The sequence below is a fragment of the Ambystoma mexicanum genome, chromosome 6q (assembly GCF_040938575.1).
Source record: "Ambystoma mexicanum isolate Mex_15411 chromosome 6q, UKY_AmexF1_1, whole genome shotgun sequence".
Classification (NCBI taxonomy): Eukaryota; Metazoa; Chordata; class Amphibia; order Caudata; family Ambystomatidae; genus Ambystoma; species Ambystoma mexicanum.
In genome coordinates, this window is record NC_090937.1 from 1,437,071,297 (window position 1) to 1,437,086,954 (window position 15,658).

At 51.0% G+C, this 15,658-nt stretch overlaps 1 protein-coding gene across 4 annotated transcripts in view; it reads right to left on the reverse strand.

Annotated features, from left to right (window-relative positions):
• TACC3 (transforming acidic coiled-coil containing protein 3) overlaps positions 1-15,658 on the reverse strand; it is a 623,382-nt gene that overhangs the window by 163,737 nt on the left and 443,987 nt on the right. For all 4 annotated transcript variants that reach the window (XM_069632144.1, XM_069632146.1, XM_069632143.1 and 1 more), the window contains one exon: positions 12,379-12,422. In XM_069632144.1, the coding sequence (XP_069488245.1) occupies positions 12,379-12,422 (44 nt within the window). The remainder of the gene's footprint in view (positions 1-12,378; positions 12,423-15,658) is intronic.

A 15,658-nucleotide genomic window follows, 5' to 3' on the forward strand; every position in this document is an offset into this window, starting at 1 on the left:
AATGGCGTGGTCCGACGCCACCTCTCCTTCCTGCAAGATCTCTAGGGCTTCCGCCCTCTTGTCGTCCGGTAGGAAGTCCAGCAGGGGGGCCAGTTTGTACCACAACTCCCTGTCGTAGCGGGCTACGATAGCCAAGGCGTTGGCCGCCTTAATCGTCGTCGCTGCCCCCGCTTTCTTCCTGGCCGCCGCGGAGACGACCGAGTCCGGGGTCGGCTGTGCCCGAAGGCACAAGGGGGCCGCGTCCGGGACCCGGTACTTCTCGTACCGATCCCTTCTAGCCAGCGTCGTTGATGGGTTCTTGAGGAGGGCGAGGCCCTCATCCCAAATATCGTCCAGTAGAGGTACAGCGAGGACCGTCTTCCTCTTGGCCTCGCGCCGTTGATGAAGGAAACCTTCCTTCTCTTCCGGGCAGAGCTGGAAAAGCTTGGATGCCCTGGCGATCATGGAGTGAAACGATCCAATCTCGTCGGGCGGGGAAGCCCGGGTGGGAGGTGACGACGGGAGATACTCATCGTAAACCTCGTCGTCTGTACCCGTCGCGGCCGTGTCAGTCCCCGTATCATCCCCACGTGTCGTGGACGGGGAGGAGGGCTGAACAGGGCGCGATGGCTGAAAAGAAGGTGGAGGATGAATCCTTCTCTTAGGGGGAGGGCTCCCAGAAGGGCCTGGCTCCGGGTCCCCCGTCGGGAGCGGTTCATCCGTTGGTGGTAACGGCAGTCTCGTCCTTATCTCCGAGCATAAGGACTGTATAGCCAACAAAATGGCCGCCGAATTGTCTTGCGGCACTGGTTGAGGGGAGTCCGACGGGCAGTCAGGAGCCCCGTCGGCACCCTTGACGTTCTCATCGTCTTCTACGTCGGGGTCCCTCCCGACGGGCTGGTCTTCTTCCATGCCAACGCTGTGGCTTAAGACTTCGATCAGCTCTTCCTCAGAGGTTGAGGCCGAATCCACGACGACCTCCTGCCCCCCCTTTTTCTTCTCCGTCGGAGGTTTCACGGGGGTCCTGTCGATGTGCATGAAAGAGTACTCCCTCCGCGGTGGCAGGGAGACTCTGGGCCCCGAGGTCGCCACCACTGGTGTAGCCTCCACAGGCTGAGCCAGGGCCGCCACGACTGTCTCGATGGAGACCTTGGCCGGATGGATTAAGGCTTTCACCACCTTAGGTGCACTCACCGCCTTCTCCTTGGGGGGAGGGTCACCGCCTCGTTCCCCCTCCGATGGGGCCTTCGAGCTCAACCGGGGTCTCTCCAGGAGCTTCGCCGGGTGCTCGGCCTTCCTCTTACCCGAGCCAGAGCGTTGGCTCATGGTTGATGGCGCCAGGGAGGATGCGCCCTGCCTGGCCCCCGTAGAGCCCGACCGTTCGGCGCTCCCGGTGCCAGCGTACTCGCGGTGCTTGGCCTTCTGTTGGACCCCCGTTGCCGGGGCGCCCCCAAAGGTCTTAGAAGACCGCTCGGACTTCTTCTCGCCTGACGGGCTCTTTCCTTCCAGCCAGTTGGCGAGACGTTGATGGCGGTCATTCATGGTCCGCTCCGACATATTGCCGCAAAACGCACAGTCCTTCTCCACGTGCGTCTTGTCCTCATGTAGGCAGTAAAGACAAAGGGAGTGTTCGTCCTCCTTAAAGACATTCTGAAGCTGGCATCCAGGGCAGACCCTGAACAGCTTTCCGGGCGTCGGGCTTCCCTTCTCCTGGGCCATGTCCGAGATGGGCCTGAGAAACTTCTGGAGTCCTCCAAAAGCGTGGCTCGTCGAAATCTTCATCCTTGAGGGGCGTAGACTAATCCGACACGGGTCCCCGTTGATCGGATGAAGAAACGGAGGAGTTTGAGGCTCTTTTGACCGAAAAAGAGAAATTTTTTGAGACAAAACATGAAAAAAATAGCACTAACACTCGAGAGCAATAGCACGAGGATCCCAACACTTGAACGTGCGGTAAAAATCTGAAGATGGCTGCCAGAGGCGGGGCTTAGGTAGAGGGCAGTAATTGTCTGTGGTCAGTATGACGCAGAGATCAGTGATTGGTTACTACTACGAATGACAGATCAGAAACGAAACTGATACTGATTTTTTTCTTTACCGAGGATTCCCAGCCTGACGACGGGGAATATTCACAAGCATGTGAATCCATGCCAGACCCCATGCTGGAGAAACATATTTCTTTATTACACATACTAGGCAATGTTTAGGAACATGTTACTTCCCTGTAACTGTTCTCCAGCATGGGTCTGGCATGGATTCACATGCTCATGAATATTCCCCGTCATCAGGCTGGGAATCCTCGGTACAGAAAAAAATCAGTATCAGTTTCGTTTCTGATCTGTCATTCGTAGTAGTAACCAATCACTGATCTCTGCGTCATACTGCCCACAGCCAATGACTGCCCTCTCCCTAAGCCCCGCCTCCGGCAGCTATCCTCAGATTTGGCTGCGTGTAAAGTGGCAGTATGACCAAGTGAAGAGACGCAGAGGGGTAGGCGGGAGGGTTCGCATGTGAATCCATGCCAGACCCATGCTGGAGAACAACAGTTACAGGTAAGGAACTTGTTCCTTCTCCAGCATGGGATCTGGCATGGATTCACATGCTCATGAATATAAGAATACATAGCAGTACACACATGCACAACCACGGGAGGTGGCAAAAGACTCAACATTAAGCAACTCTTACCTCCTCACCAGGCCCTTCAGGTGAACAGGTTGCGCAGCACTGCTTGGCCGACCCTGGACTCCACCCTGGAATCCCGATCGACGCAGTAGAATTTCGTGAAGGTGTGCGTCGACCTCCACGTAGCAGCCCTGCAGATGTCCAGCAGGGGCACACCAGACAAAAACGCCGTGGTAGCAGCGATCGCTCTGGTCGAATGGGCTCTCGGACGGACAGGCAGCGGTCGGTTTGCCAACCGGTGACCGTGCATGATACAGCCGGAGAGTCATCTGGAAATGGAAGCCTTCCCTTGATTCACAGGTCCAAAGTTCACAAAAAGCTGTGATGTCTTCCGAAAACTCATTGTGCGGTCCACGTAGAACTTCAGCGCTCTAGCTATATCCAGCGAGTGCAAAGTCCTCTCGGCCCGCGACGGGAAGAAAACGGGCAACACCAAGGGCTCGTTGAGGTGGAAGTCCGACGGCACCTTGGGCATGAAGGAGGGATGCGTCCTGAGCACCACCCTTGTGTCGTGAAAAGTCAAGTATGGAGGCTTGCAAGATAGGGCCTGAATCTCTCCCACGCGAGGTGCAGAGGTGATGGCCACAAGAAAAGCAATTTTCCACGATAGGAACTTCAACTGTGCCGTATGCATAGGCTCGAAAGGGGTCCCCATGAGCCTAGTCAGCACCACGTTGAGCTCCCACGCCAGGGATGGGGCCTTCATCCGTTCGTTCCCGCCGAATAGTCCCTTCATAAATTCCTTCATCAGGCGATGAGACCACAAGGACACCCGCCCTGTTGTCCTGGAGTATATGGAGATGGCAGCCAGATGTATCTTGGAGGCGTGAGCTAGTCCAGCCTTGGCCAACGACAGTAGGTACGGCAGCACTTGAGGGGCTGTAATCCATAGAGGGTTAATCTTCTGTGCCCGGCACCAGACAGAGAACCTCTTCCATTTGTGTCCGTAACACGAGAGTTGAGGACTCCCTGGCCTTTGCAAGAACCTCTCTGCAGTCGGCCGGTATATTGTAACCGCCAAACTCTAGTGCTGCAGTTCAGCGACTTCGGGTCGTGATGAAGAATGGCGCCTCCTTCTCTGGAGAGAAGATTCGCGTACACGGGAGGTTTGACTGGTGGGGACGCCGAGAAGTCCAGAAAGTCCGGGAACCAGATCTGTCTTGGCCACGCCGGAGCGACGAGAATCATCCTGCACCGGGACCTCTTGAGCTGGTTGACGAGCTGGAGTAGCAGTGGCAATGGCGGGAAAGCATAGAGGAACAGGTTGTCCCAGGGGAACGAGAAAGCATCACCCATGCTCCTCGGTTGGGGGAACCTGCTGGCGAACCTCTGGCACTTGGAGTTCGTTGCCGTCGCGAAGAGATCAACCTGGGGTCTGCCCCACAGCCTGAAGAGTCGATCCACTTTATCCTGGCGTAGTTCCCACTCGTGGCACAAGCGCAACTCCCTGCTGAGTGAGTCGGTGATGGTGTTCTTTAACCCTGCCAGATGAAAAGGTACCAGAAACATCCCCTGGTCGACGGCCCAGTGCCACAGATCCTGGGATTCCTTGGACAGGGCTGGGGATCTGGTTCCACCCTGCTTCCTGATATGTAGAACATTGTGGTGGTGTTGTCGGTGAAGATCCTCACCACCTTGCCCTTGAAGGACGGAAGAAAGGACCCGAGGGCCCAAAACACTGCGCAGAGCTCCAGAATGTTAATATGAAGCGGTTTTCCTCCGGGAGCCAAAGGCCTCTCGTGTGGAGATTTCCGGTATATGTACCCCACCCTTCCAGGGAGGCATCCGTCGTCACCGTTACCTGGTGAGCTGGGGTCTGAAAGTCTGCGCCTGCCGTCAGATGAGTGCGGGTGCCCCACCACCGGATCGCTCGTCGGAAGGTCTCGTTGAGCGGTATCCTGTCCTCGAAGCTGCCCGTTGCCTGGATCTAGCGTGCGTCGAAGAATTCTTGCAGTGTACGCATTCGAAGTCTGCACAGGCGTACCAGATAGATGCAGGAGGACATCATCCCGAGAAGGGATTTGATGGATCTTACCCTGGCTACGTCCGTGGCTAGCAGGCGTTGCACCTTACCCAGGATGGCTTTTGTCCTTTCGTCGGACGGCGAGGCCAGCCGTGCCACTGCGTCAAGCTTGGCTCCCAGAAACAGGGCGACCTGCAAAGGGAGCAGGTGGGATTTGGAGAAGTAGGAGAAACCCAGGTCCGCGAGTAGCTGGACGGTCTTCGCTGTGTGTTCTACAGCGAGCCCTCTTGTCCTTGCTCGGATGAGCCAGTCGTCCAGGTAGGGATAGACATGGATCCCTTGCTGCGTAGCCCCGCCGCCACCGGTGCTAGGCACTTGGTGAATACCCTGGGTGCCGACTTTAATCCAAACGGGAGGGCCTTGAACTGGTAGTGCCGTCCTTGGACCACGAACCTGAGGAACTTCCGGTGTCCTTTTAGAATGGGGATGTGGAAGTAGGCATCCTCCAAGTCCAACGACGACAGGAAATCGTCGTCCTCCAGCTGTCCCAGCACGTGCTGGAGGGTGACCATCCAGAACTTCTGAGCCTCGATGTACTTGTTCAGTCGCCGCAGGTCCAGGATGGGACGCCAACCTCCAGTCTATCTTGAGTAGACCCCGGGACGAGCTCGATGGCACCTTTCTTGAGCATCGCCCTTACCTCCAGCAGCAGCTGGGGTCGTGGTTTTCCTTCCTGGCCACGGGTGGCATGCGAGGGCACTTCTTTAGAAAGTCGAGGGCGTGCCCCTGGGCCAGGGTATCCAGCACCCAACAGTCGGTAGAGATGGACTCCCACACGCTGACTAACTTCGCCAGCCGGCCTCCCACCGGGAGGCTTCGGTGGGGGCCCGACGCCACGGTCGGTTCAGTCCTGTTTCGAGGCCGCCTTGACCACCCTGGCGATGACGGTGGGGGGGACCTCCAGACTTGCCCCGTCCTCTATAGGCGACATGGAACAGGCCGCTTGACGGTAGGTAGAGGAGCTGCTGCCAGAACTTTTGGAGGTCCCTTGCTAGCCTCCGGTGTTCCAAAAGGACGGCAGTCGTTGCTGGAGAACTCCCAGGTCCCGGGCTGTCTCCGTGTCCGTTTTGATGGCTTGCATCGACTGTCTTCCCAAACAGGTTGTTCCCGTCGAAGTGTCCAACACTTTCCTGGCGGAAATCCGTTGCCTTAAGCCATCCGCGCCGTCTGAGGCAAACACCGTTGCCCAACTGGCAGAAACCGGTGTCATCGATGTCCGTCGCCACAGTTATGGCGTGGTCCAACGCCACCTCGCCTTCTTGCAGGATTTCCAGGGCTTCTGACCTCTTGCCATCCGGCAGGAAGTCCAACAAGGGAGCGATTTTATACCAAAGTTCCCTGTTGTAACGGGCAACGATAGCCAGGGCGTTGGCCGCCTTAATCGTCGTCGCCGCCGACGTGATGACTCGTCCCATCGCGTCGAGCTTCTTTCCCTCGCCGGCGGCGAAGTCTATGTCGATGCCAATTCCCCCCTGCCTTTTTCCTGGCTTGCGCCGAGATGACTGAATCCGGGATTGGCTGTGCTCTAAGGCAACGAGGTGCCGCGTCTGGGACCCGGTACTTTTCGTATCGGTCCCTTTTTGCCAGCGTCATATACGGGTTCTTGAGGAGGGAGAGTCCGTCGTCCCAGATGTCATCCAATAGAGGTACCGCGAGGACTGTCTTCCTCTTGGTCTCTCGACGTTGATGGAGAAACCCCTCCTTTTCTTCGGGGCAGAGCTGGAAAAGCTCGGATGCCCTGGAGATCATCGCATGGAAGGATCCAATCTCATCGGGCAGGGAAGCCCAGGGGAAAGGGGGCGACGGGAGATCCACCTCGCCGTCGCCGCCCTCGTCGTCCGTGCCCGTCGTGGCCGTGCCATTCCCGCGGACGGGGAGGAGGGTTGAGCAGGCATCGAAGGGTGCAGGAGGATGTGTTCTTCTCCTTTTGGGTGGTGGACTTCCCGACGGCCCTGCCCCTGGCTCCCCCGTCGGGGGAAAAGGCAATCTAGTCCTTATTTCAGAGCATAAGGATTGAATTGCTATCAAATGGCCGCCGAGTTGTCCTGCGGTACTGGCTGCGACGGGCTGTACGACACGGTCATGGAGGAGGACCAGCCTCGTCGGGATGCCTCTTGACGGGCTGGTCCTCCTCCATGCCCGCGTCGTGGCCCTCAGGGGCTTTGACAAGTTCCTCCTGGGAGGTTGTGTCTGAATCCACGACAGCCACTGGCACCCCCCCCTCTTTCTCCGCCGGGGGCTTCGTGGGGGTTCTTTCGATGAGCTTGAAAGATGCCTCACTCCGAGGTGCCAGGGAGACTCTGGGCCTCGAGGCCGCTACCACACGTGTAACCTCCGCAGGCTGCGCCAGGGTTGCTGCGACATCCTCGATAGAGGCCTTGGCTGGGTGAATCAAGGCCTTAGTCACCGACTGTGCTTGTGGCCTTCACCTTGGGGGAGGGCTCCCCGCCTCGCTCCCCATCAGCCGAAATCTTCGAGATCGACTGGGGCCTCTCCAGAAGCTTGGCCGGGTTCTCAGATTTCCTCTTACCCGAGCCAGAGCGTTGGCTCGTGGTCGATGGCGCTGGGGAGGATGCGCCCTGCCTGGCAGCCGACGACCGTTCGGCGCTCCCGGACTCCGAAACGGGTCCCTGTTTATCGGATGTAAAGACGGTGGGGCCGGAGGCTCAATTTAACCAAAAAATGAGAAATTCTCCTTGAAAAAGCACGAAAATGCAGCAAAGCTCGAGAGCTATAGCACGAGGACTCCCCAACACTTGAACGTGCGGTAAAAATCTGAGGATGGCTGCCGGAGGCGTGGTTTAGGGAGAGGGCAGTCATTGGCTGTGGGCAGTATGATCCAGAGATCAGTGATTGGTTACTACTAGGAAAGAGATCAGAAAGGAAACTGATACTGATTTTTTTTCTGTACCGAGGATTCCCAGCCTGACGACGGGGGAATATTCATGAGCATGTGAATCCATGCCAGACCCCATGCTGGCAAGTTCACTTTTCAGTTCAAATAAAGAGAAACTTTATACATATACACAGTAGGATGTTTGCAATTGTAACTCAGTTCAATCGTAAACTAAGTTGAAATTCAGGTACGGAAAAGAGTATCTTCGGGTTATCAAAAGTACTCATCAACTATTAATCACAAAATGATAACACTTGTAAGATCCGTTTGTAAACACTAGTAAAATAGTTGGGAGCCATTCAAGGTAAGTAAAAGCACTTGTCATATCAATATTAAAAATTAACTTTCAGAAAATTAAACAAAACCAACACAGAGCAAGTAAGAGCATTTCAGATTCCTTAGGCTTTAGTAGTCCACCCCCATCTAGTTACAAGTGTCTCAGTGTCAGATTGTGGGGCAAAACAAAGGCGCAGGCTGTAGAAAGTCAAGAGTTCCAGAAGACGACGTGTAGCAAGTAAGTACAGTTCTTTTTTGGGGAAAACCGCTCCAGGCGTGTGAGCTGGGCAAACATGTATGGGCAAACTTGCAAACACGAATCAATACTCCAGCAACACAGGAGCACCAAAGCAACTACAGCTAAGATCCAAGAGTCTCACAGTACCTTCAACGCGAATAAGACGCAGCAGGATTCCCCAACGATGACGCAGCAGGAGACCTGGTCACCGGATTCTTGGTCAGGCAGACTGAAGTGATACTAGAATGGATTTCTCAGCAGCAATCGAGAGGAAACGCTCCCAGCAAAGGATTCTTCGGTGCTTCTCGCAGCTGTGGGTTTGGCACCGTTTTTAAAAAAGGTACTACATGAACGATCGTCTGATCAATTCACCTCGCTATCTCGGTCCAGCACGCTGGTGAGGGGACTTCAAGGAGTGGAATCTTGCTTCTGGAGGTTCAGCAAGAGTCAAACGTTTCCGCGAGATTCGTTCACGGAAAGACTATGACCAGCACTCGGCTTAGAGGTTGCCGGGTATTTTAGCGGTTTGTAGCCAAAAAAAGAGCACACCTCGACGTGGGCTGGCACGAAATGCAGGTCTTAGGACCGATTGGACCCACCAGTTCAAGCGTCAGAGTCTTCTTCGAGACTCCGCTGTCGCATCGAATAAGAGGTCAGCACTGGCAGCAGTTACACAGCAGACATCGGATTCAGCTCCAGTGGTCGACTTGTCGTCACCTTCCAGGTTATTTATCTAGGAACCCAGTCAATCAGCACACATTCTACATTCAAACTTTGGGGGGTTGGAGGGGGGAGCGATTGTCCTTTTGGCCACTGTCCTTTCAGGACAGCCAGCTTCCCAATTAGGACTGGCCCCAAGCAGGCATGACAGGAGACAAAGGACTAAAGTTTCGGACCCCACCTATATTTCCTGTCCTCCAGGCTTCACAAAGTATTCCCGCAAAAGACAAAAATCAAATCAGGACTTCTCCCTGTTAGGGAGAATTTTCATTTTTGTGCTAAAATCCTCCCAGCTTAGATACCGCCAGTTCTTTTGCTGGACTTGTACCTTTTTAATTTTAACTCCTGAGAGGGAACTTTTTCTCCCTCTATGTATTTTTACTTGATTTGGATATTGTGTTTTCACTGTTTTTTGGAGTCTGACAAACTCCATAGGCATCCGACTTTAAATCCTTTGGATTTCTCGTAAGGTTTAAATACCTTTCCTTGTGTCAACTACAGTTCACAAGAAGAGCAAAGTAAAATTGACTTTACTTACCTTTTCTCTCTGTAGGTCCTGCAAACACCATTTTATGTGCAGTGCTGGGGGGTTACTTAGTAGCTTATCCTACTATTCTCACGTAACATTTTCATGTTACCCTCACTACTAAAAGGCTGGTGGCAGTGGTTTACTTTTTCCTACCATTGTGGTTTTCTACCGCAGGCTGTACCATCAGCTGCAGTACAGCATCGATGGGTGACCATTTTGTCAAAACAACCCACCCCACCCCCCCAGTCTTCTTTTTTCGCCATTTTCTGTTTGTTGGGTCTTTTCTGGCTTTTACTCTGTGCGTTGAGACAGGTTTGAGCCCTTTGTTTAGCCCTGAAGCCTGACCCGGACACTGGCTCCAGTGTGTCGAAGGGAGGGAGGTTCCCGAAACTTCCCTGTCCTTTGTCTCTAGGAGTGCCTGAACAAAACCAGTCCCGATTGGCCTAGGCTGTGCATGAATGGGAAAACCTGCTTAAAAAGGTGAGGGTTTTGGGACTACAGGCAGAGTCAACCTCTGGAAGAAACATCTAAAGCAGGAATCGCAGAGAGAAGCCCACTGCAACCTCGTGGACCTCGAATTACCGGTGAAGCCATGCCGCTGTGCAGACTTCCTTTTTCAAAATCGATAGACGCCCCGGAGGGGACAACAACTTCCCTTGGGTTTGTCGGACCAACTAACCCCCGGGATTAACTCCACTTTGGCGCAATCCCCCACTTGCTGTGCCTCTCCGTTGCTGCAGAAGCCCAATGCCAGGGGTTGAGTGTCCATAAACTAGTGCAATGCCTGCCACAGAACAAGTCCGGCCAGGAGCCTCATAAGGACACTCCAGAAGCAGGAATTTGCGATCTAAAGTCCCCTCACAAGAGTCCAGGACCGAGGGAGCAAGGAAAGTCCAACCAGAGATTTGTTATGCATCAGTGCTGTTTGCGAAGCGCTGAAACCGGGAAGAGCCGCTGAATTGAAAAGAGCCCGTAGATGCAGACGACCTTCCAGAGTACCGCCGCAGGAGCCCTCCAGACGTCCTTCCTCTTGTCCCCAGGACTGAGGCTCAGGAAGCAGGGTCTGCATAGCTGTAGCAAGAAGGAATCCAGCTGGACCACTTCTTCTAACCAGAGGTACTGTTTGGGATTGGGGGTACTTACCTTAAGTCATGCTGTCTCACTTGAGATTTGCACCAGCTTAACTTTGAGTTGATTTCAACTCAACTTTGCACAGGCCTAACAGCTTGTGTGCCTTCAGTGATTTCCCTTTGAACAATCCGACTGTGAAAGACTTCGATCCAAGAAATGCATCAGAACTATTGACTTTGTCCAAATAACTTTGGCTATCCGGGCTCCCTGAAGGCACTCCTCTAAATCCACTGACTTTAGCCTGTTGAATACTGTTACTGCTGGGAAAGGCTAACCTAGACTTCATTGGAGGATTCAGTTGTCCTCACCTTTTTAAGAATCGGTTCTTACCTTTTTATTTTCCCTAACCCTCCCTTTCTGCAACCAAAAGTTTACAAAGTACATTGGTGTGATATATAAAAGCAAATACTATCCTTGTAATTGAAGTCACTTTAGGGTGTAGAAGTGTATTGTGCAGATCTATAGAATATTCACCAGCTTGATTAATTCTGTAAAGTATTTCCAAAGGCTTACTTGAATTGTTACAAAGAATTGCCCTTTTAAAGTAAGCTCACTGAAAACTGATGTTAAATAATTATTAATAACTGAAACCTTGAGTAGAAGTGTTACTTGGCTACTTGACCAAATTCATATTGACGGATTTCATTGCTACAGCTCACATTTACCCATCTTGAGCTAGGCCTGGCTGCTCAGTTACACTACCAGCTTGTGTAGTACAGACCTATACCAAAAGGCGGGTTACCCAATACCAAGCAGATAAGTCTTGTGTAGTCTCACACAGTGTGTATGCATCAATTCTTACCCAACAACTACCCTAACCCAGTTTCTCCCTCTTACCAGCGGTGAATTCACTTAGCAGGAATATGGTGCCCTAGATTCTAAGAGTGGTTTAGGGTCAAGGATGTCAAAGGGGAACAGGTCTTCAGTTCTTTCCTCAAGGGCCAGTTGTAAGATTGTTCAAGGAACCTCTGCATTTTCCCCAAGTAGCTGCACCCTTTTTCCATTTGGCCTGGCCAGCAGTGGCTGCAACTACTGTATTCATGTCTCCTCCATTAGCCTTGCATCTCACCATTTTATGGCCTCTAAGTTAGGAACTCTTGTTCACGGCAGGCTCTCCATCTCCTTCAATCTCTTTCCTCTGCGAGATCAGCCTTCCCTTTAGAGGCCCCACCTCTTCTCCCTTGCACCAATTTAGATTTGTTCCCATACCATTTCTGTAAGGGGCCTGTGGACTGGCCTTGTGCACTGCTTTGTGTAGGTCCACCAAGTTAATAAAATGGTCTGGGGCCATTTGTGTTCAGGTGGAAACGCGGCTTCCAATATTGCTCTGTGCTGGTTCACTTTCCACCTGGGTACTGCTCTCCATCACTGCTCATTCCTGCCTCCTAATGTCATAAGAGGTTTATTGGTTCTGATTTATGTTCAAAAGACATTCTGTACCTGCGCTTCCTTTCAAAGTTTGCTCAGTCTACATAGCAATCTTCTGCTAAAGTACAGATTTGGGCTTTAGGCTTCGCTCCATTTGCATAGAGGTTGCCACACAGCATCCGGTCGAAAAAGGGTTACAGGCTTCTTGGGGGATAGACCCAACAATGTTTGGGTCAGAGAAAAGCAAGTCTCTAATTGAAAAGGGCTTGAGGGGCTCTGTAGCATCCCCAATATACCACCTACATTAGGTCTGTGCCTCTGCCATTGAAACTTTGGTAGGTTCCCCATCTCACAAAAGGTGCTATCTAGGGAAAAGAAACATACAAATCCTCTTTACCTACAGTGGCTGCATCACTAATCGACAATAGGGTCCCATCAAGTCCCTTTGAATTACATGTCTGGTTACTCATTCCAACCTCACTCCAATACCACCCACCCCCAATATGACTACCTAATCATTGCAACACAAAACTTACCTATCAGTTGAGTAATTGTCCCTTCGAATTCAGACAAAATTTGCCTAAAAAAAAAAAAAAAAAAAAAATGCAAATTAAAATAATTAAACCGTTTGGCCAATATGCAACCCCCCCCCAAAAAAGTTCTAAATTACAGTCCTTTTTCAAGACAATACTATATACCTGCTGGGAATATATGTCTATATGGTTTAGAATAATTGAAATTGCCCCCATTTGACATCACACACATGACAATAGGTATAATAGGAAAGGAGGAACTTTTCATTTAACAAACCCATTAGAGGAGCGCTGATATATATATATATATATATATATATATATAGCAAAGATGCTGTAAGCTTGTGCATTCAAATCTCAGTATAATGATTTAACAGACTAAATTACCAGCAATATATCAACAGTTGATGAAAGCCATCATTCCAATGAACAATTGGCTATATGTAGGAGTTACACTCTAAATAGAAGGACAAAAGGTTTGCCAGAATTTCCTAGACTGCTTGCTGAAGCTTTTGAATAGGCCATGCTGCCAAAAACTGGTGGGATGAGCAATACTATGTTAATGTTAAAGGATACATGTACCGCACACTATCACCACCAGAGTTTTCCCCTGGCGCTCTGAAAAAAAGGGAAGGGCGAGTTAGCGGGAATAAGCTGGAAAAGTGCAAGAAAGCAGTGATGTGCTGTTGGCGGCCTCAGCCTGGTGGGTCCGTTGGCTGGGCTTGGGGTGCTTTCCGTTCGGTAGCCGTTGTGTACTGTTGTGCGGGTCTATGTGTTTTGTTTTTGCAGTGAAGTTTGTGCTGTTTGTTGTGCTATAGAGTTGTGTTTGTTTAGAGTTTGAAGGTGTATGCAGAAGGGTGAGATTGTTAGTCAGTTGGTTATTGAGTCATGATTGTACGCTTGGTCCGGGCTCAGTGAATCGCATGACAATCATTGACTCGCATTCCTATCTAGATGTTGTGAAGATTAAACTTAAGGATTCCATCTGAGTGTGGCATATGCTAACAATCATATTTCTCTTTATATGTGGCGCAGGCTTGGTTGAGGAATCCGTCCAAGTGTGGCACATGCTACCAATCACAGTTCTATCTCGATGTGTCGCAGGCCAAACCCAAGAATTCCATCCAAGTGTGGCACATGCTAACAATCACATTTTTTCTAGATGCGAAGCAGGCTCATTTTAAGAATTCCATCTAGGTGTGGCACATGCCAATAATCACATTTCTATCTAGATGCAACACCGGTTAGGTTGAGAATTCCGACTAAGTGTGGCACAAGCTAACTTAGCTGAAAAATAAACCTAAATGAACAAAAATCTGATATTTTGCACACAAGCATTTTGAGGAGGGGCGGCATGGAGGTGTGAAAAATAAGCACAACTCTTTAGGCACTTCATAGGAGGCATACCAGCCTCGACACAGGGGGACCATCTTTATATTTTCTAGCAAGCTACCATGCCTTCCAATTTCAAGGAGGAGATGGTATCAATTTACGATGTTATACTTCTGACGTTAACTCCCTTACATTTGAAACAAGTATTGTGAAATAGGGATGCGACTTAAGGTTTCATTTGTAGTGTGAAATACTCTAGGTTCATGAATATTGAATTTTTTTTGTGTTTGTAGTAACACTAAAGTTGATATTTCCAACGTCAGTAGACTTTATAGTAATGCTCACTTTAACAGATTTTTTAAAACACCTATTCTTTTTTGGGAGAGAGTGTAGTTGTATACTTGTGGCTGAGGGCATTACGTGGTACTTGGACTGTGGCGATTCAGGCAAAAAGGTATTTGTTCCAAAAAGTTACATCATGGCAACTGTCCTGCTCTCAAGTACCCTTCCCTCTATACTGTTGGCATGCCCCACAGAACAGGGATATCAGAGCCTGTGTCAAAGAAACCTATTTTACGTTTTTCTGAGAAGTACATGCACAGGCACCAGACAGCACCAAGTTGCCGCTCTCGTATACACCCTGCTTGTCAGTACCTTTTCACCTCCTGTACCTGCTAACTTATAAGCAGTCAGTGCTTGGCAGAAAAGTGACTTCTGACTAGGAGTACCGGTTGTCATTACAGTGAATAAACATTTTGTACTTTTCGGGCCTGTCCACTTTCCGACATACTACCGGGAGAATGAAAGGACAGTTGGCATTTTCTTCTGTTCTCATTTCTCCCTTTTTTAACATGCCAAACAGCATCGATAGTATTGCCTGCCCAAACATGCATCATTTGAGAAATTGGAGTCCAAACAGGAGTGGTTGCAAAACAAATGGGGGTTCTGAGGTGGTGGCCCTACAAATCCATTAATGGAACATGCCTCTGGAAGGCAATCGATGCCGATTTTCCTATAATATGGGAATTGAGCCACCTCCCCATGGGCTCTTCATGTTGATTTTGTAGGCCCTCCACAATCGTAGCAATCAACCACCTTGCGATGCTGCGATGCTGCCAAACCTGCATTGTTCCACCAAAGGTCACAAAAAGTATTTTACCTCCTATTTTACCTCCTTGACCGCTTTTGGCATTTTCAAATGGTACTCCAGGGACATAGCCACAGCCAAGGAGGGAAAAAAAGCTGTACGATATAATTGTTTAAGATTTTCATAGCAATGATAAATCTTCCTGACCCTCCATAAGCAAACAGGTTCCTCAGAACCGCCTGTCCGAAAGCCGCATCAGATCTAGAGCCGGCATCTAAACGGTAATGCTTGCAGAAAGCCGAGGGAGAGGCCCAAGTGGCCGCACTGCTTATGACTTGCCAAGGGACATGGCGCTGGAATGCGATGGCCATTGCCTTGGCGCGGCCTGCGTGGGCATGCATGGTGGCCGGGAGCTGCTTGTGCTGGCCCTCGTACGCTTCCTTGATGGCTGAGACCATCCAGCGGGATATGGAAGCCTTATAGGCCTGATAGCCTGGCCTCGAGGTGCCGAAAGTGACAAACAGCGCGTCTGACTTGCGGAAGCCCTTGGTCCTGTCCAAATAGATTCCTAGGGCAGTGCAGCACTCTGTGCTTCACCCTTGGGATCGGGAAAGAACGTCAGAAGGACTATTTCCTCGTTCAAGTGAAATGCAGATGGAACCTTGGGCAGAAATGCCGGGTGCGTCCACATGACTACCTTATCCTTGTGAAAGGTGGTATACGGTTCAGAAGCGAGCAGCGCCTGAATCTCACTGACTCTGCAAGCCGAGGTAAGACAGACTTGTAAGGCCGTCTTGATGGTGACAATGGGCTCGAATGGTTTGTGCGCCAGGGCGCCCAAGACTATGCTAAGGTCCCACACGG